The 22,191-nt window shown below is 40.1% G+C and overlaps 1 protein-coding gene across 3 annotated transcripts in view; it reads left to right on the forward strand.

Moving 5' to 3' along the window:
- The first annotated feature begins 2,196 nt into the window (after window positions 1-2,196).
- The window catches only part of LOC140127511 (transient receptor potential cation channel subfamily M member 7-like), a 33,404-nt gene continuing 13,409 nt past the window's right edge, over window positions 2,197-22,191 (forward strand). Inside the window, exons 1-12 of one of the 3 annotated variants that reach the window (XM_072148308.1) lie at window positions 2,197-2,221; window positions 2,316-2,496; window positions 2,644-2,857; window positions 4,048-4,172; window positions 4,246-4,417; window positions 12,445-12,619; window positions 12,711-12,834; window positions 13,287-13,359; window positions 15,077-15,177; window positions 15,549-15,683; window positions 16,055-16,132; window positions 18,970-19,790. In XM_072148308.1, coding sequence (XP_072004409.1) covers window positions 2,371-2,496; window positions 2,644-2,857; window positions 4,048-4,172; window positions 4,246-4,417; window positions 12,445-12,619; window positions 12,711-12,834; window positions 13,287-13,359; window positions 15,077-15,177; window positions 15,549-15,683; window positions 16,055-16,093 — 1,284 coding nt within the window. In that variant the 5' untranslated portion in view covers window positions 2,197-2,221; window positions 2,316-2,370 and the 3' untranslated portion in view covers window positions 16,094-16,132; window positions 18,970-19,790. Of the gene's footprint in view, window positions 2,222-2,315; window positions 2,497-2,643; window positions 2,858-4,047; window positions 4,173-4,245; window positions 4,418-12,444; window positions 12,624-12,710; window positions 12,835-13,286; window positions 13,360-15,076; window positions 15,178-15,548; window positions 15,684-16,054; window positions 16,133-18,969; window positions 19,791-22,191 lie in introns of those variants that run through there. The other 2 variants (XM_072148307.1, XM_072148309.1) reach the window with 2 other exon arrangements.

Consider the following 22,191-nt stretch of genomic DNA (forward strand, 5'->3'; position numbering starts at 1 on the left):
TTCACAGAAACACGATATCAACAATAATTTGTTCAATAGAAGTTACTAAAACTACACCTGGAGAGCTGGGATCTTTTGTATTTATTGCAGAGTTTTCTTATTGTTGGATTTTTGTTGTATTAGTTATTTCATATAGCTGAAATACTTATACTATAGCCGATAATATCATTAGGTTATCTAGACAACGCCTGACACCACCTAGTTACGATAGAAAACCCAGTGCTGGATTGTATAGCGAAAGGTGCGTATTGAATATCCACATAAGTGGAGAGGTATCATTGCTTGCAAAGCCTATATAAACTATGATAACTATATACACGGGTAAGTGTGATAATATCATTCTGATTTCTGGGTGTGCACATCTATTTGATGTATTCTTTGGTTATGGCATCATATTTTGGGCACGTTCACATTCTCCAACAAGCTCCCGCCCGCCACTCTTAGCAGGCGTTTACTTCTTACACTAAGGAGTTGCTGGCAAAATCTTAATTGATGAATCTATAATTTGTGGGCAGGTCCTCGGCCACCCACAGTTGCACATCCGTATTATTGAACAGGTGCTTGCACTCTTTTCAGATTTTAATCAACAGCTAATTAACATACATGTATCTAGTTTGCACATCCCAATGGCTTTCAAGCGGATTTCTTACAGGAACTTTATTTTCTTAAGGTTCCATTTAAATGGTACAATATGGTAAATGTAATATGCCATATTATAGGGGAACCTGTTCACTGTCCCCTCCGTTTTTGCAAAATACTCTAATTGTTTCTGTAAATACTGTATTTTGGGGTTAATTTACTTCAGTTATAGCAAATATTACTCTTCTAGATTCTAATTGTTCCTGGAAAAAAGTTAAAGTGAATAACCTGCCACGTTCTAATTGTTTGTGGAACTACGGTATATTGGGGTTCACTTTCCCCTATGTGCAAAATGCAGTGCATAATCTGCCAGTTTATAATTGTTCCTGTAAATGCAGTACACTGTGGTTCACCACCGCCAGTCATTGCAAAATGTAGTGCATACTCTGCCTGTTTGTTTGTAGAGCTACAGTATACTGCATTGTGGTTCATATTCATCAGTTTTTGCAAAATAAACGGCATAATCTGCTAAATCAACTTTATGCTCAAAATGGCTGTCTCTTATCAAATCAATTCAATATAAACTTTTTTATGGATGGAAATACTGTTCTGGCCTTTATGTAATTCACCTAGCAAATTGACTTTTTTTTTCAAAAATTGATTCTTCCCATCCACTTTTTTGGTAGTGGCAGCAATGCAGCCATAAGGGTGGTAGCAGTGAAGCTTCCATGTTCTTGTGCCTATGGTTCTCCATCAATTACCTCCTCTTTATCACTTTTAGTAAAGAACTCATTCTCAATCTTAACTTTTTTAAGTGTGGAAATACTCTTCTGGCCAGTATGTAATTTATCTGTCATATTGATTCAGTTTTCTAAACCAAGACTTCAAATTTACCTTAATACATTAACTTCTAAACCAAAGGATTTAAAAATCTGACAAATAAAATATTCTACAAAATAAAATACTAAAAACTCTTTACTAGTACACCTAAAATATACTTAAATAATTATTATGCTTATGAATAAGAAAAAAATTAAACAACTGTGTTGGTGTATAATTATTGGTTAATGGTACTTACTTCACTTATGACTACTGGGGCCTGCATGATTATTGGCTTCTGGTGGCTGTGTGACAATTAGGTAATGGGGGCTCTGTGACTGCTGGCTAATGGGACCTGTGTGACTATTAGCTACTGGGGCTTTGTGACTATTGGCTATTAGGGGTTGCTTCACTTTTGGATAACAAGGGCTGTTTAACCGCTGGTTACTGGAGATGTGTGACTCTTGACTTTTGGGGGTTGTGTATCTCTTGGCTACTTGGGGCTCTATAACTGTTTCACTGCCATACAATCGCTAGGATCTGCATTTTGCAGTCATGTACAGTCTTGGAAATGCATATACACTCTCCAAGTGCACTTTAAATGCACTCTTTGTTTTTAATAAATTTGTATGGAAAAAAAAATAGATGAACTGGCCAAATACATTTTTTTTTAAAGTTTGCTCACCTCTATTCACTGTGTACATAATTAAAATTCTTTCACAATATAAACACTCACATTTTTAAGACTGGAATAACCAATGCATTTTCTGTTTACTTTTATTAGATGTCTCCCCGGGTGTCAGATTTGCCAACAGCTTGTCAGGTAAGTGAACTGGTATCTGTCAATCATCCCATTGTGGCTTTCAAAGTTTACCTGAGCACAAAGTTTCCTCATCATTAATACATTTTACCAATAGATGTTGTTGTGGCCGCTTGATCAAAGAACATCAACATTTTATTGGAAATGCTGGCATGAGCCTTTCGGATGATCAAGCACAATCAGTAGTCTGGACAGTGGAGAAGCATACAGTAAAAAGTCCTACAAATGCATTTGGCACCATTGACTTTCAAGGTGGTTCACAAGGCTGCAAAGCCAAGGTAAATCCATTTGTTTGTAATATTCCATAGCCTACAGTAGCCTAGGGTATGAAATATATTATATTTAACTGTCCTAAATCTTATGATCAGGATAATATATATTGAATATATCTATTTAATATTTCCTTTGGATTCCATTTCTTTCAGTTTGTTAGATTATCATGCGATAGCAAAATTGAAGACATCCTACATCTTATGCTTAAGGAATGGAGAATGCAACTTCCAAAGCTTCTTATTTCTGTACATGGTGGGACACAGAAATTTAACCTTCACCCTCGAATTAAAGATGCCCTGTTTAAGCGATTTATTAAAGCTGCAGAAACCACAAGAGCTTGGATATTGACAGGAGGAGTGAATAATGGTAACTCATCAACCACAATTGAATGATAACTGGTGAAGGACTATAGTGGATTTTTTGGAATACTTTGCACATTACAACCTAATTAAAAAGCGCTATTGCTTACAGACTTACTTGTGATACATACAATGCATTATTCAATTCATTATATTCTACATAAACAACATATTTAAATAATAAGCGTTGTGTAACGCTGGCAACAGGTTCTGCTCCTGCACGAGTCCCTGTCACAAGCTCACTTACAGTTCCCTTTTCCAGCCAAGTTCCATCAAACCCCTGCTGTGTACCCCCCCCCCCCCCCTCTGTCAGGCATCTTTGCTCCTCCAGCTCCCTTAGGGCGCAGGGCAGTGTCTCTCTCACCTTTTTTAAGGTACAGGGTGCGTACTAGCTATGTTTATCCAGCATATCAGTACTGTAGCCATATATTCCAGCATGCCCTGCTCCCCCACGACCTGAGCAAAGGTTCCTAGCTTACTAGTACTGCTCTTTGGTGTATTCTTCAACTGACCCCCAACTTGTTCCTGACTCTGTTCCTTATCTGTGCTCCCTGGTATACAACCCCGGATAGTACTTCCAACCTGTGCTGCCTGCCACGACCCTCTGTCTGTCTCTTGACTGTGATTGAACGCTGCATGCCTTGTGTCTACCTCATATCCCCCAACTGGTTATTTACAAAATGTCTAAATATGGCTTATCCAATGTTTGACTAAAGTGGGGACCCACTTCAGCCAATTTGTTCACTGGCATTTGCCTTGCTTACAGATGGGAGCAGAAAGTACAGACAAGTGAAGCGACTTTATTGCATTATATAATGAAGAGACTACATCAATCAGATGATAGTAAATTGCAGCTCAGCTTTATTAACTTGAATGGGGCTAAGCTGCACAAAGGTCATGTGATAAGTGGAAGTCACTGGCTAATAAAGCAGATGTAGCACTTGCAGTAGAACCACAACTACTTGAAGCTGCTGAACATAGTGCTATGTGTCGGACATCTGGTGATCTGATATTGATACTTTTCTAAGGACACATGATCAGTTTTTGAAAAAAGGAACAACCCTTAACCAATGGGAAAAAAGTAGATGAAAAAAAGCTTATTATTACTGCATTATTTTCCTCTACAATACAGTTTTGTAACTCTTTGAAGGCAGCTTTACTCAGCGAGAAACTTACATCTATGTTTTTATATTATAGGTGCAGCCGAACACATTGGAGATGCTTTGAAAGACTATGCTTCTCATCTGTGCCACAAAGTTTGCACAATTGGAATAATGCCATGGGGTTTAGTTGATGGTAGACAGGATCTAATTGGAAGAAATGTAAGCCCAATTTCAATCACATTTCACATGTTTTTCTTGTATTTAGAGTTTTCACTGTGGTTTTTTTTTCAAGGTTGTAGCCCCATATCAAACATTACTGAACCCCCTCAGCAAACTTCATCAACTTAATAGTGTTCACACCCATTTCATCTTGGTGGATGATGGAACAACTGGACAACATGGGGCAGAAATTCACATACGAAAGGAATTAGAAAGAAGAATCTCTCTAAAGCAGATCCATGCAAGTAAGGCTTTCATTCTTATTCATTTTTTTCTAAAATATATATTGAATTTGGAAAATGATTTGAAATAATAGTCCAAAGTCAATGGGACTGCAGAGAAGCCTGTAGCTTGGTATCTGGAATTTTCCAAATAACAGATGAAAGCGTGGGGGGAGTACCAGAATTGGTTAATAAAGAAAGTTAAAGTTGTATGTAGTTAGTGAGTATGATAGACCTGATTAAATAAATGGGTTTTAAGAGCATGTTTGAAGCAATTGAGGCTAGGTATTAGTCTGATAGCTCAGGAGAAGGGAGAGGTTCGAATTAAGAAAGAGAATAATTTAAGATCACTAGCAGGTTGAAGAGTATGGGTAGGCGATAGACTGAGTTAAGAGAATAGAGATAGGGAGGTACAGCATTATGTGTGGATGAGGGTGATCAATTTAAACTATGTACAGAAGGAGATGGGAAACCAGTGCAGTGACTGGCATAGACTGGAGGAATCGTGTAGCATTTGGTCTGTAAGGCAGGCCTGACTACTTCTGATGGTAGATTCCCCATTGTAGGTTTCTGTTAAACATGGATTGTAGAGGAGAGAATTTAGTAAGTAGAAAACCAATTACGGTAGTAGAAAGTTACAGTGGTCTAGACAAGAGTGTATCAGAGCGACAATTAGTTTTAGAGGTTTAAATTATAAGAAATGGTCAATAGTAGAAATGATTTTAAGACCCATTTGGCAAGAGCGAGCAACAGATTGAATATGTAGTGCAAAGGAGAAGGTTGGAGTCCAGCACAAAACCAAGACACCGTGTCTGTTGCCCCGGGTGGGTTATGGTGACATCACAGACAGAAATGGAGAGATCAGGGCTAGGTTGGTTGGTAGATGGTATAAAGACAAGAAGTTCAGTTTTGGAAAGATTACGTTTCAAAAAGCAAAAGGACATGTTAGAGACAGCAGAGAGACAGTCACTGGCGTTCCGCAGTAAGGCAGGAGTGGTATTACATGCAAACTTATTGTCAGTATAGGGGGGCAAGACAACCAGACAGTGAGCCCTAAGGCTGAACCCCCCCCACTGTCCCTACCTACTTGCCTCAAGACAGCTCTAGCAACTGCGGACAACCTCGGTGGCGGTCCCTATACTATGTAAGTGACACACGTAACAGGACAAGACAGACAACACAATAAGGGGTAGTCGACAAGCCAGAATCAAAACCAGAAGAATCGCAGTACAAATTCAGTGGGCAAAAAACGGTAGTCAAAAGTCAGGCAGAGGTTCGGCAACGATAACAGAAGGTACAAAGAGGTCACAGGGAAATATGGGGAGCTGGGATATCCAGGTAAGAACAAGACAATAGCCAGCACGCAATTGAGCCACTAGCTGCCTTATAAGTAAAGCTGGAGAGACAGACAAGAAGCTGATAGGACTAGTGCTGATTGGAGCTGAAATCACCTGCATCAGTCCAGCAAAGACCAGGTAACTCATTAACTGCTGGACCAAAGTCATCGGGTGTGTCCAGACTCCAAAGGCACAATTCACATTGCACATTACTGTCAGAACTAGCTGCACCACCGCAATCGGGCGTGTCAAAACCCCTGAGACACAATTCACACTGAACGGTTCTGACAGTACCCCCCCTCTTATGAGGGGCCTCAGGACCCTTAATCATTGGACCAGGCTTAGAAGGATTATGTAAATGGTACCGCCGGACCAGACGGGGCGCATGCATGTCCTTAGCAGAGACCCACGTGCGCTCCTCCGGTCCGAAACCCTTCCAGTGGACCAGATACTGTAAGGAGTCCTGTACCCAGCGGGAATTCAAAATTTTCTCCACCTCATACTCCAATTCCCCCTGGACGATGAGTGGAGCCGGAGGAGGTGAAGGCAACACCGGTGGCACATATCTTTTAAGAAGAGACTTATGAAACACAGGATGGATACGAAGAGCATTGGGTAGTTTCAACCTAAAGGTTACCGGATTAATGATTTCCACAATGGTATAAGGTCCAATATATTTGGGTGCCAGTTTCCCTGACTGCACCCTAAGTTTCAGATTTTTAGCTGAAAGCCAGACCTTCTCACCTAGTACATATTGCTGGCCAGATATACGTCTTTTATTAGCATGTCTTTGATAAGACTCTTGGGCTTTTACCAAGTTCTGATGAGCTTGGGCCCAAACTGTGCACAGTTTAGAGAAAATGGCCTCGGCTGAGGGATTAATAGATTCTGCAGAATGAACAGACGAGTACCTGGGGTTAAAACCATAATTACAGAAGAATGGTGACATCTTAATAGCACGTTGTTCATGATTGTTTATAGCAAACTCTGCTAGAGAAATGAAGTCTTTCCACTTATTCTGAGTATCAGCCACAAAACATCTTAGAAATTGCTCTAACGATTGATTGGTCCTCTCTGTCTGTCCATTTGTCTGAGGATGGAATGCAGACGAGAAGGACAGAGAGATACCTAATTTGCCACAGAACTCTCTCCAAAACCTAGCCACAAACTGGACACCCCTGTCGGAAACAACATTCTCAGGCACCCCATGAAGACGTAGAATATGATTAATAAAAAGTGTGGCGAGTGTGCGAGCGTTAGGCAGTTTACGTAGTGGAATGAGATGACACATCTTAGAAAATCTATCCACCACTACCCAAATGACTGTCTTACCCTTAGATAGTGGCAAGTCGGTAATAAAATCCATAGAAAGATGCGTCCAAGGTCTCGTAGGGACCGGTAGAGGATGTAACAGACCCTCGGGTGGCCTACGAGGGACCTTGGACCTAGCACAAACCTCACAAGCTTCGACAAAAGCCTTGACATCTCGAGCCCAAGATGGCCACCAGTAATGGCGTGAGAGCAGATACTTAGTACCTGCCACACCTGGATGACCAGACAAAACAGAACTATGAATCTCTTCAAGAACTCGGAGTCGAAGGTTAGGCGGTACATACAACAAAGAGTCTGGAGTGTTATGAGGTGCTTGACCCTGAGATTCTGCAATCAGGGTCACCAAGTCAGGTTGCAAAATAGACACTACTACCCCGGGTCTTAAAACAGTATCAGATTGAGTTCTGGGGGAACTTTCTAAATCAAAGCTACGAGACAAGGCGTCAGCCTTGATATTACGGGAACCAGGTCGGTAAGTGACTTCAAAATCGAATCTGGTAAAAAACAAAGCCCATCGGGCTTGACGTGGCGAGAGACGTTTAGCATTGTCTAGGTAAACCAGATTCTTATGATCAGTGAGTACCACCACCTTATGTTTGGCACCTTCAAGGAAATGCCTCCATTCATCAAATGCCAACTTGATGGCCAATAGTTCCCTATTACCGATATCATAGTTACATTCAGCTTGAGAGAACTTCTTTGAGAAGAACGCAATAGGTCGCAGGTTAGTGAGAGTGTCCGATCCTTGGGACAACACCGCTCCTACCCCTACCTCTGATGCGTCCACCTCCACAATAAATGGACGTTCAAAATTAGGTTGAGTCAGTACTGGGGCCTCTGAAAAACACTTACGGAGCTTGTCAAATGCTCGGATAGCCTCATGAGACCAGTTGACAAGATCTGCCCCCTTCCTGGTGAGATCAGTAAGTGGTTTGGCTATAACAGAAAACCCCTTAATAAATTTCCTATAATAATTAGCGAACCCCAGAAATCTTTGTAAGGCCTTCAAATTATTGGGACGTTCCCACTTTTCGATGGCCACCACCTTAAGGGGATCCATACGGAAGGAATTAGGGGTGACGTAGTAACCCAAAAAAGAGACCTCCTGGATACCAAACTGACATTTAGACAACTTAGCAAACAGACTGTTTTGTCTAAGCAGTTCCATCACTACCCGAACATGTTTTATGTGTGAAGCCCAGTCGGGAGAAAAAATCAAAATGTCATCTAAGTAGACCACAAGAAAACGACCTAGATGCTGACGAAATATATCATTCACAAAATGTTGAAAGACCGCCGGGGCATTGCATAAACCGAAAGGCATCACTAGATATTCAAAATGACCCTCTGGTGTATTGAAAGCGGTCTTCCATTCATCACCCTCTCTGATTCTAATCAAATTGTAAGCCCCTCGCAAGTCTATCTTGGAAAACCATTTGGCCCCCACAATTTGGTTAAATAAGTCAGGAATCAGGGGTAGAGGGTGTTGATTCTTAACAGTGATTCTGTTAAGTTGTCGATAATCTATACAGGGTCGTAATCCCCCATCCTTCTTTCCCACAAAAAAGAACCCTGCTCCCAATGGGGAGGAAGATGGGCGAATGTGACCCTTCTGGAGACTTTCCTTAATGTACTCCCGCATAGCCTCCCTTTCTGGACAAGACAAGTTAAAAATACGACCTCGAGGAAACTTGGCACCGGGAATTAATTCAATGGTACAGTCGTATGGTCTGTGTGGCGGCAATCCGTCCACAGCTTTTTCATCAAATACATCCGCATAATCGGACAAAAAACTCGGAATACCCTCTTCCATGGAAGAGCACTCAGCAAAAGAAACCACCTCACAATGGGAGTCACATTCAGTACCCCATTTTACCAGTTCCCGGTTTGCCCAATCAAAAACAGGATTGTGCTTCTCCAACCAAGGCAAACCTAAGATCACATCAGACGACAGGTTATGCAGACACAAAAACTTCATACGTTCCACATGAACTGCCCCCACCTTAACCTCAAGGCAGGGAGTGATGTAACGTATATCCCCCTGAGCAAAGGGGGCTGAGTCTGCTCCTGTGACATTAACAGGAGATTGGAGCAGAAGGGGACACACCTCTAGACCGGAAAAGAACATAGGGTTAACAAAATTAGCAGAAGACCCCGAGTCAATCTGAGCATAACCAGAGATGTTTCTCCCTCCCAAAGACAATGAAATAGGCAATAATAACTTATTCTTATTGGTGAAGGTTACCTGTTCGCCTGAGTGACCCCCTCGATAGTCACTCAGGCGTAGAAGTTTTCCGGCGGTGGTCCAGGAAGGGATGGACATTGCCGGACTCGATGTCCTGCTTTCCCACAGTAGAAACATAAGTTGTTCAACACACGATATGCACGTCTGGTCTTGGCATCAGTAGAATCCACTTGCATAGGTTCCTCTGATGGGGGTATAGCAGAAGGGGAAGGACTAGGGTTGGTAACACGAATAGGTGAAGGTCTAAAAGCGTCTGATGTACCTCTCTCCTTTAGCCTGTCTCTCAAGCGTCTGTCAACTCGGATAGCTAATGTCATGCTATCCTCAAGGGAACTAGGAGTGGGATAAGCTACCAACAGATCCTTCAACCGATCATTCAGTCCGACACGAAACTGAAATCGGAGTGCCGAGTCATTCCAAGTGGAGGGACCACTCCACTGCCTAAACTCCGAGCAATATTCCTCCACAGGGCGTCTACCCTGCCTCAGACCTGTCAAGTGACGTTCAGCATTAGCTGCACTATCCGGGTCATCATACAGTAGCCCTAGGGCCTGAAAAAACCCATCCACCGTCTGCAACTCAGGAGAACTAGGAGGTAACGAGAAAGCCCATTCCTGTGGTGACCCCTGGAGTAGAGACATAACTATGCCCACCTTCTGGACCCCAGAAGAGCGGGGGCGCAATCTAAAAAACAATTTACACCCCTCCCGAAATGCACAGAATCTCTTTCTATCCCCACTGAACTTATCTGGGAGTTGTACAGGTGGCTCAGGTGGTGCTGGGGAAGCCATGGTAAACTGACGTGGGGCCGTCTCCTGCTCATGAAGCCGAACAGCTAGTTCCTGCACCATGGTGTTGATTTGCTGCATCTGTTCCACAATATTTGTCAACGCAGTTCTGCTGTCCATGACAGCGACAGTATATTGGGCTGGCTATTCAGTCAGTATAGGGGGGCAAGACAACCAGACAGTGAGCCCTAAGGCTGAACCCCCCCCACTGTCCCTACCTACTTGCCTCAAGACAGCTCTAGCAACTGCGGACAACCTCGGTGGCGGTCCCTATACTATGTAAGTGACACACGTAACAGGACAAGACAGACAACACAATAAGGGGTAGTCGACAAGCCAGAATCAAAACCAGAAGAATCGCAGTACAAATTCAGTGGGCAAAAAACGGTAGTCAAAAGTCAGGCAGAGGTTCGGCAACGATAACAGAAGGTACAAAGAGGTCACAGGGAAATATGGGGAGCTGGGATATCCAGGTAAGAACAAGACAATAGCCAGCACGCAATTGAGCCACTAGCTGCCTTATAAGTAAAGCTGGAGAGACAGACAAGAAGCTGATAGGACTAGTGCTGATTGGAGCTGAAATCACCTGCATCAGTCCAGCAAAGACCAGGTAACTCATTAACTGCTGGACCAAAGTCATCGGGTGTGTCCAGACTCCAAAGGCACAATTCACATTGCACATTACTGTCAGAACTAGCTGCACCACCGCAATCGGGCGTGTCAAAACCCCTGAGACACAATTCACACTGAACGGTTCTGACACTTATACAGTATAGCTGTGTATCATCAGCTTAAAGAGAACCCGTCATGCAAAATAACCCCCTTAACTAAATATACTTTCATAAACTGCCATTAGAAAGCATTACCTCTATCCCTTCATTGTCCCTCTACATGACTGTAAACCTCAGCAATGAGGTCCTAAAGCTGTATGCTTAGCATATTTAAGCTGTCCAGCTTATTCATGAGTGGGAAGCACAGCCACACCCCCAGTGCTTGACTGACAGCCTGTATAATGATGTGAGGCTGTATAATGATGTGCTTCCTGGTGCTGGCCACGCCCCCTGCAGCCTGTGTGTGTATAGGAGAGATACAACAGCTCCAGGCAGCCATGTTTTTACGACTTTGACTGTGCACTCAAAATAACACCTCAGCTTTATTCTTTGGTTTGGTGCGATCACGGTAATACCAAATTTATACAGGTTTTATCGTGTTTTAATACATTTTCAAAAATTAAACGAATGTGTACAAAAAAGAAAAAATTTTTTTTGCCATCTTCTGAAGCTAATAACTTTTTCATACTTTGGCGCACGGAGCTGTGTGAGGTGTCATTTTTTGCGAAATGAGCCGACATTTGCATTGCTACCATTTTGAGGTCTGTGCAACATTTTGATCATTTTTTATTCCATTTTTTATGTGATGTAAAAAGGTGTAAAAGTTGCATTTCGGACATTTGAGCGCCATTTTCCGTCTCGGAGGTCACCGATTTTATATTTTGATAGATCGGGCATTTTGGGATGCGGCGATACCTAATGTGTCTGTGATTTTTACTGTTTATTATGTTTTATATCAGTTCTAGCGAAAGGGGGGTGATTTGAATTTTTAATATTTTATTAATTTTTTTTTTTAAACTTTTTTTTTTCACTATTTCTTAGACCAGCTAGGGTACATTAACCCTAGATGGTCAGATCGCTCCTACCATATACTGCAATACTTCTGTATTGCAATATATGGCATTTTTGCAGCTCATTCATTACAATGAGCCACTGACTCATTGTAACGAATCTGCAGATGCCAGATAGCCTCAGGTCAAACAATGACCCGAGGCTACCATGGCAACTGATCGCTGCCCCCGATGAAGTTCGGGGGCGCGGCGATCGTAATAAAGATGGCGGCGCCCGTGCGCCGCCGTCTTTTAAATGCCGCCGGCGATTTTGCCGGCGGCAACGAAAGGGTTAATAGCCGCGATCGGTGCAAGCACCGACCGTGGTTATTAGCAGTGGGGGTTTGCTGAAATATGCAACAACCCCCACCTCTGTATGAAGAGGACTTAACCCGTGAGCCCTCTTCATACATTCCCTGCACCTCTGCGCTGTAGAGCTACGGCGCAGAGCGTTAAGGGGTTAAGCATAAATTTGATGTGCAGAAAGTCTGCAGATTTTCTCCACAGACCTTCGACAATCCTGGAGCACTGCCGGAGGAAACAGCTTTGGGGTATGTGCCAAGGTTGCTGACGTCTGTGTGAATTGTAAATACTGTTTATTTTTGTGCTCCAGCTGCTTTAACTATAGATTTCATAGAAGGAAAACACAAAAGAACAATATCTAAAGCTTTTCTGATATATATATTTAGGGACTGGCAAACGAATACCCATTGTGGCTCTAATACTTGAAGGGGGTCCCAACACTATCCTTACTGTCTTTGAGTATCTTCAGCAAACACCTCCAGTGCCAGTTGTGGTCTGTGATGGGAGTGGAAGAGCAGCAGACCTCCTGGCTTATGTATACAAGCAGACAGAGAGTCAAGGGTAAGAGAATAATTTGTAACTCAGGAAGTATTATTGAAAAGTTATTATTGTTTACTACTGTTATAATCTTCTTTTTCTTATTGATTCCTAGAAATCTTTTGGATGGTGTACAAGCAGATGTTATAGCTACCATAAAGAAAACATTCAGTCTGAATCAAAATGAAGTTATCCATATGTTCCACACCTTAATGGCTTGCATGAAGACAAAGCACCTAGTAAGTTTTGTATTCCCCAGGATGTCTTTAGAAAAAACAGAAATATTGTACAGTCATCACAAATTCTGGATGTGCAAAACAAAAATTGATAAAAGGGAAACGGATTAACATTACTAATAGCTTTGTACTTTAAAAGCATTAAAATACATTATTACAATAATCAACAGTAACATAATGATTTTTTCCTGCTCCCCAGGGGAAATTAACCATACATTTGCATGTTTTGATACAAACAGTGTAGTTATTTTCTATCAACTTATTTATCTGATCTTGTGGATATAAATAAAAATAACACATACAAAATCTAATGGATATATATATCTAAACATAAAAAGAGTTCTTGAAGGGTTTGGGCTACAGGAATGTTTTGCAGTATTCTAACTTTTTAATAACATTATAAAACAATATAAAATATTTATTCTTTATTATCTCTTTCTAATTGTCCTTTGCAGATAACTGTATTCAATGCTGGAGCAGAAGAACAACAAGACATTGATGTTGCTATTCTTACATCGCTACTAAAAAGTCAGTATTGAATAATTTTATTGCTTTATTTTAATGGTGAATATGGTCATATTTGCTCCAATAAGCTGTATATCATGTTTCTTTCAAAAAGGTGTATATAGATCCAAATATTAAAGAGACCATTTAAAGGGAACCTGTCATTTCAATTAACCCACCCACAATAAATATTTCATAAAAAACTATGATTAAAAACATTGCCCTTATATCTAAATGTTATCATTTCAAGTTAAATGTTAAAAAATATTTTTGTAAACTTATATGCAGCTCACCTGATGTGAGTCTAGTAATATTAATAGAGTCCTGCATATGAAATCTTACTTGCATTGCCCTTCCTCCTTGTTCCTGGTTGACAGGTCTCACAGCTAGGACATGCTGCTGTATGGAACTAGTACTTAGGGGTCATCTGCCAATATTCAGCTACAGACATATACAGCTATGTTTTCTTTAGGGCTAGAAAATTCTGTGTCAAATGTTGTACATGGTACCTTGCAGGAACGTTGAGAGAGAATTCTATTACATCATTCAGCACTTTATGTCATGTGATCAGGGTGATGTCATCTAAGTCATTCACCCATCAACATTTGCTTTACCCAGCAATATTAACATCTACCTCATGTATGTATCTGATCACATTAAGTCACAGCATGCCTCCAGCATGTCCATGGAGGCATGCCATGATTTCATGTGCTCAGATACATACATGGGATAGATGATAATGTTGCAGGGCAAAGGACTTTAGATGACATTACCCTGGTCACATCACATGAGGTGCTTAATAGTAGGGAGGCATAAGGAGTAGGGAGGAGTAGATGGAAGTGGTTTGCCGAACCGGACACACTCTCTCCAATGCTGGGTAGAATAACATAAAGTTGATTTTATGAATTTTAGCTAAAAGAAAAGTGGCATTTAGTTAATAGGGCTCTATTGAAACTTGTCACTAGCTGTATTTGTGTGGGGACAGGTTCCCTTTAAGTGACTCATACGATAAATTCAAGATTTCCCAAGTTATTTACTTTTTTGTACAAGTTTTAAGGCAAAGTTGAGAAAATGTTGCTTGAATTATATCCTTCACTTAGCTTATATTTTAACTCCTTAATGACCTGACCCATTTTTGTTTTTTTAATTTCCATTGGTCACTTCCACCATCAAAAATCTATAACTTTTTTCGCACATTGTAATGAATATTTTAACACTTTGGAAGACCCGAGGCCGTTATGGCAACCGATCACCATTACCCGATAGCTTGACAGGGAGCGACGATGCGCCCATGCGCCACCATCTTTTTGAAGCTGTTGGCAGCGATGGATGGGATAACACCTGCGATTGGTGCTAGTGTTACCAGAAAGTGTTTGCTGCTATATGCACCAAACACTTCCAGGCTATAGAGAGGGCTCAGCTTATGAGCCCTCTCCATGCACCTAAATTTTAGGTAAATGGATGCCAATGTCCTCAGATGCTTGTCAAGCTGAGCCAAGAGGCAGAAGGTAGAGACAGATGGCAACTTTGCCTTTGTTGACTAAGTTCCCATAAACATATGGAGAGGGAACCGGCATCGAGCATCGAGCGATCATGATCAGTGCTTCATGGGTTATTCTTCTACATTACACTAATCAATTAATTACACTTAGTGCTGTTTCCAATCCGACAGAAAATGTGCTAATTAATGACAAACTGACGTTGTTATTTTAATATAAACTTTTGGTGTATTTGTTTTTAGGTACAAATATGTCTCCATATGATCAGCTTGGTCTGGCCTTGGCCTGGGACAGAGTAGATATTGCCAAAAATTATATTTTTACACATGGACAACAGTGGTTGGTATGTAAACCTATATATGGGTCAAAATTAAATAAAATTCTGTAAAATATGGAAATAAGTTTTCCTAGATGGGACAAGGAAAACCACACTTTTTTTTAGCTGCCTTTTAAGACAGGCATGACTTTCAGGAAGCCTAATCATATGATGTGGGACTTAAGCCAATCCAGAAGGAATAGACTCCTAACTGTAGACAGCAATGTTTCGACGTGGTTGCATCTCTTCAGTACAGTGTAGGGAACTGGTTTAGCTGATCAAATTCTGTAGCCTTTATATTTAAATGTTAACTTACAAAACATTTTCACACAATTATTATTCCTGTATAAAAAGTTTCATCAATTTATGTCTAATTTATCATTATTTTTTTTTTAAAGACAGCACCTCTGGAACTAGCCATGATGGATGCACTTGTAATGGACAGGGTAGCATTTGTCCAACTTCTTATAGAGCACGGAGTCAGTATGCACAAGTTTCTAACAATCGCCAGGCTGGAAGAATTGTACAATGCAGTAAGTACTGAGAGGATGACAATATGGTACTATTATATATACAGTACTGTATAAAACGCAGGCTGAAATGCTGTGAGGAGGAAAAGAGTTTTCATGAACTGTTAAATTATACCAACGTGACTTTGATGTGCACCCACAATATAATACAATAGTTTATGTGCTGATTCCATAAGCCATAGATCATTTTAGTATTTGTTAAAATCAGAAATGTAGCTTCAATTCATGCTTAACCAAAAATAACAGAAATTTGTTAAGTGGTTTTATATACTTTGTAGGCCTTCAAAGGTCAATATCACCAGACAATTTTCATATTTGCACTTTTTTTTTGTTCTTTTAATACTATTAAATCTGATAAAATAAGATTTACACAGTTGTTCAAGATTTCCACTGAAGATAAGAAATTCCAATAACATTATCTGACTGGAAGTGTTCCGCTTTAAGCAGATATGGTAAGTAATCTTAATTATTGTTTGCATTACCTGTTTACTTCATTGCATGCCAGTATGTGCCACAGCCTCCCCAGTAATGAAATGCCCAGCAGCCTCCCCCAGTAATGAAATGTTCAGCCTCCTCCCCAGTAATGAAATGTTCAGCCTCCTCCCCAGTAATGAAATGTTCAGCAGCTTCCCCCAGTAATGAAATGCCCAGCAGCCTCCCCCAGTAATGAACCGCCTAGGCAACCTCTACTGGTAAAGATATGCCCCCCCAGTAAATAAATGATCTGCAGCAACCTTTCCCAGTAATTAAATGCCACATGCAGCCCCCTGGTAATGAATGCCCACCAGCCTTCTTGAGCAATAAAATGGCCCATGCAGCCTCCCCCATTAAAGAAATGCCCCATGCAGCCCGCTCAGTAATTAAATGCCCTGCAGCAGCCTATTCCAATAAATAAATGTCCCATGCAGCCTCCCCCAGTAAAGAAATGTCCTATGGAGCCCCTCTAGTAAAGAAAGACCTGCAGCAGCCTCTCCCAGTAATTAAAAGCTCCTCCAGAACTGAAATGCCCTGCAGCAGCCCCCTTGTAATGAAATGCCCTGCAGCCACTCAATGTATAAAAATAATAAACTTACATACTTAGCTTCCGACTCTCCCTGTGGCTCCCCTTCTTCTTCTAATTCATAAGAGAGCGGGCAGAGATACTACTACTTGCTCTGTCTGCTGCTGATGTCATAGTATGCGTGAGGGGCAGAGCGCATGGACAAGTCTCTGATAGCTCTGCTACAAGTGAAGAGTAGAAGGAAGAGGAGCACCAGGGAGCGTCGGAAGGTAAGTATGCAAGTTTATTTTTTGTACACTTTTGTATAAGCCGAGTTGCTTTTTTTGGCACATTCTCTGTGCTGAAACCTCAGCCCTGCAGCAGCCTACTCCAATAAATAAATGTCCCATGCAGCCTCCCCCAGTAAAGAAATGCTCCATGGAGCCCCTCCAGTAAAGAATGACCGGCTGCAGCCTCTCCCAGTACTTAAAAGCTCCCCTCAGAACGGAAATACCCGGCAGTAGCCCCCTAGTAATGAAATGCCCTGCAGCTACTCGATGTCTAAAAATAATAAACTTACATACTTAGTTTCTGATGCTCCCTGCGGCTCCTCTTCCTTCTTCTCTTCATTAGTAAGAGAGCGGGCAGGGATACTACTACACGCTCTGCCCACTGCTGTCATAGAATGTGCGCGGGCAGAGCACATGGCCAAGTTTATTTTTTATACACTTGTGTATTAGCCCAGTTGCTTTTTTCCAGCACATTCTCTGTACTACACTTCTCTCACTAAATGCCCTTTTACTATTTCACTGCCAGAAATTTTTTAGGCCAAGACAATATTTGATATTTTGTACAATTGTAAAAATAAACCCTTGTTACATAACAAAAATATTAATCACAATCAAAATTAACCACCCATTACCCATATATTTATTGGAAAATAGTTACTTAATACACATTGACACCTTCACGAAAATTAGCAACAAAACATATACTTTATAAAATTAACTGATATAGTGGCTAAAAGTATAAAGTTTTATAAAAATAAAATTTCATCATTTTACATGCAGTAAAAGGTATTACAGGGGTTATAAACCTTAACAGGTTGTCCACTTTACCTTTTGTTTTTTTGTAATGTGTTTGTAAGTTTCGGGGGTAATTTACCAATATACATCTATTAAAATGTCTGATATGTAAAGTGAAGCCTCCTGTCTTTTACCTCATCGGTCAGACATTCCTGTCCATATACTGGCCGCAGATGGAGGGTCATGTGATCTCTAACTGTCCATGGGCAATTGCCCTGTTAAGACCTTAATCTAAGGTCTTAAGATAAGATCACATGACCCTCCATCTGCGGCCATCTTATGGTCAGGAATATCTGGCTGATGAGGTCAAAGACAGGAGGCTTCACCTTTCATATCAAGAACGTGGAGCAGAACTATTAGTAGGTGTAAATTAGTAAATTACTTAGTATGCTGCCCCCCACACTTACACACACATTAAAAAATATGAGGTAAGGTGACCAACCCCTTTAAAGAATTAGTACTAAAAAATATATACTGCACACATCAAATAATATGCTACCATAATCTACATTTTTAAGAATTTGCAATATACATGGCAACTTTAGGCAACTTTGCATTAAATTATATTTTTAATCAAATTTGAATATTAAAATGCCTAAAGCAAATGCCGTGCACAAATAAAACACGCTGCAGAAAACTGTGAGATATTAGTACACATGCCTTTATGACGTTCTATTTTAATGTAAGGGTTAATCTCTCAATTACCGTTCAGTGAAATACTTTTTTATACAACATATACATTACAGTTGTTTGTGGTGCACAGTTTGCCCCTTAAGGAGCTACTCACGGTATAAGACCGGTCCACACAGTCTTTGAAAAAGTCCACAAAATAGAGAAAAATATTTTCACTATGACCGGAGCTCCAAGGATTCTAAAACTTCGATGAACAGCACCAATCTTCAATTTCTCCTGCTGAAAGTATGTCACCATTCAGACTAGCACCATCGCATTCTCATTCTCCTCCTTTATTATATTGTAACTGGAAGAAAATATGCAGGCAGATGGTGTGGTACGTTCCAACAAGGTTAAAATTTATTCCAATTCATTATACTCACAAAAATCCAATAAAAATGCGCATATCACAAATTCACATAACGGGACGCTAGCTTTCTCTCCGCCCACAGTTGTAATGTATATGTTGTACAGTTGACGTAATTTCCATGTGTCACCTGCAAAGTAAATAGAGTAGAAAATATCTGATCTTCTTTTATTTGTATCATTTCAGGTGTTTAAAAAGTGTCTAATTTCTAGTAAATGACCTAAAGAGCAGGAGAAAACCAGAGCCAAAATTATGGTCAAGTGAAAAACGTGACAGCTGCTTAGAATAATTTGAGTTGTCAATAATAACTTCAATAACTTCATGTAAAACAGATGGAACCTTTATTGGCATAGAAGGTAGCAGAAGTCTCTAGTGGTATCAAAGTATCCAAAATATTTCTTGACTCATAGTAAAATGAAGTGAGCATGGAATCAGCAGTGGCCTCCTTCTCAGATGTGAAATTGTATGAGAAGATTCTGCAAGGATGGTTTATAGTAAGTCAAAGTATTGAATGACATTTCTGAAATCACTTCAGAACATAAGGAGAATGCCAGAGGAGGAGCGTCTGTCATCATTTCTTACTCTGTAAAGCTACAACTGTATTTCTGTATGAAGGCCGCCAATGCCTCAAGGATCATCCACTGTGCAAGAGAATTCTTTTTCCCATTCATCCAGGGCACATACTGAGGATAACAAGTCTCATATTCCATGAGAAATATTATACAATGAACCACTTCAACCCTGATTTCTCTTGAAGTTTTTGCCATGTAACATTGAGTTTCAAGCATAAATCCCTATATCTATATATGTCAGGAGGATAGTTATGTCATATGTCATATCTTCATTTGCTCCAGTAACAAGGGTTTAAACAACCGTCTTATTAACCTGAAATATCCACTGAACAAGACCTAGACTACCATGAGAACAAGTATTTTTGTACAGCGCATTGATCTTCCTACCTGCTTGTGAAGTAGTGTGGAAATATGTAGAATTTTGTTAAAAATGGATATGATGACATATATCTTAACATTTTATACAGTTCCCATAAGCTTTTACTTCCTGGACAGCAGGGAAATGATTCTATGGGCTTTATTAATAGAAATGTCCATAAAACTATTCTAAAAACATGGACAAAAGATTTGGAGTGATTTATTAGATGTGTCAGATAAAAACTTTTCTAATGGCTCGTGGCAACCAATCAGAGCACATCTTTCATTTTATAAACAGCTGTAGGAAAACGAAAGCTGACATCTGATTGGTTGCCATAAGCAATTACAACGGTTCTGCTTTCAGACACTTATACTAAATCTCCCCCTATTGACTTAGTCTATTAGCGTCTAGTATTATGTTTTCTAGAAAATAACTTGATGGTATATATGATATCATGAAGCTGACAGTAAATAATTTCAGTACTAAAAATGTACCAGGAAACATTTATTCAGAAATGTTTGACAAGTTTTGTGATAACGTGCTAAATTTTAAGACCTTAAAATGTGGCAATTGTCAAAATTAGACAAGTGATGTGAAAAGTGAATGGGGTCTCTAAAGATCACTTTTATTATGTATATTCAGGAAAGAGAAAATAGACAGTGTGGACGCCACATGTGTGAGATCTATTACAGATGTATGAGCTTTGTAAAGATTAGTTATGCTCACCTTATTTAGTTGTACAGCCGGTACAACACGTTAGCGGGCGTTTGGTAGGGTTTGAGTAAATCCAGCAGCCTTCCTGGTCTTCGTGACTGTGGGCATCTATGGAGCGTGCATCATAGGTCAATAATATTTTTCCAGGAGATTATTTCGGCGCCAAATACTCAGAATCAGGTCTTGGTATAAACTTCAGGTTTCTTTACTGGGTAAGACGGGTTTCGAGCCTGAACCAGGCTCTTCATCAATTACACAAGGCATACATTACACATGGGATAGTGGGCTTATAAGCATCTCTTGGCGGAAAGATGATCCCCAGCTGACATCAGAATGATGTCACCATGTAAACAAATACATTATAGTAATCTTGTCCATTTATAAAAATGACTCATGTAGAGTCCCTATCCCCAAGATAATATTTACAGCACTCAGTGCTTGAGTAGACATATAAACACATATAGGTACATAATAACAAAATTAACAATAAGTATAAAAAGTCTATGTAATAATACAATTATAATAAATGAAAAAATTAAACCATTGTAATGGTGCGTGTGCCTTTGCTATATAAAAGATAATCTGTGAGCTCACTTATATGGCGCGGTGATCTCGTAGTGATCCTCTGAGTCAATCAGACTACGGAAGCCGAGAGGGTCCAAAAACCAGAAGGCAAACTGTCGTTGTTTACCTGGATGTATCGCGGACAGCGGCAAGCTGTCGCTCATCGTATAGATGTATTGCGGTCAGCATGGCCCATGCTGGAGGAACGCTACGAGATCACCGCACCCTATAAGTGAGCTCACAAATGATCTTTTATATAGCAAAGGCACACGCACCATTACAATGGTTTGATTTTTTTATTTATTATAATTTTATTGTTACATAGACTTTTTATACTTATTGTTAATTTTATTATTATGTACCAATATGTATTTATTTATTTATGTATTTATATGTCTACTCAAGCACTGAGTGCTGTAAATATTATCTCGGGGATAGGGACTCAACATTTTATACTTATTGTTATACTTATTGTTAATTTTATTATTATGTACCAATATGTATTTATTTATTTATGTATTTATATGTCTACTCAAGCACTGAGTGCTGTAAATATTATCTCGGGGATAGGGACTCAACATGAGTCATTTTTATCAATGGACAAGATTACTATAATGTATTATATGTTTACATGGTGACATCATTCTGATGTCAGCTGGGGATCATCTTTCCGCCAAGAGATGCTTATAAGCCCGCTATCCCTAATGTAATGTATGCCTTGTGTAACTGATGAAGAGCCCGGCTCCGGCTCGAATGCGCCTTACCCAATAAAGAAACCTGAAGTTTATACCAAGACCTGATTCTGAGTATTTGGTGTCGAAATAATCTCCTGGAAAAATAATATTGACCTATGATGCACTTTTATTATGCGGAATAGAAGGAAATAAAATGCATTTGGGTGTAAATTTATATCTGTTCATAGAAGATATAAATGTATTTTCATACTGATGAAAACTAAAAAAAAGGTAGCGTGCCTCATAGACAGGTGAAAACTTGGTCAACAGGTTTTGTGATTGATACAACAATTTATTCAATCCAAAATTTTGGATTTATCGTTAGGCAGGCATCTTGCTCCAGGTTATCAGAGTGTCTTATGAGCTGTTTAGATGTCTTTTGCACATCTGAATTATCATAGTGGCTTAGACAGATCGCTAAATGTGGCACATGTGGTATTAATGTCAAAAGTGGCAAAAACGGACC

The sequence above is a fragment of the Engystomops pustulosus genome, chromosome 4 (genome assembly GCF_040894005.1).
Source record: "Engystomops pustulosus chromosome 4, aEngPut4.maternal, whole genome shotgun sequence".
Classification (NCBI taxonomy): Eukaryota; Metazoa; Chordata; class Amphibia; order Anura; family Leptodactylidae; genus Engystomops; species Engystomops pustulosus.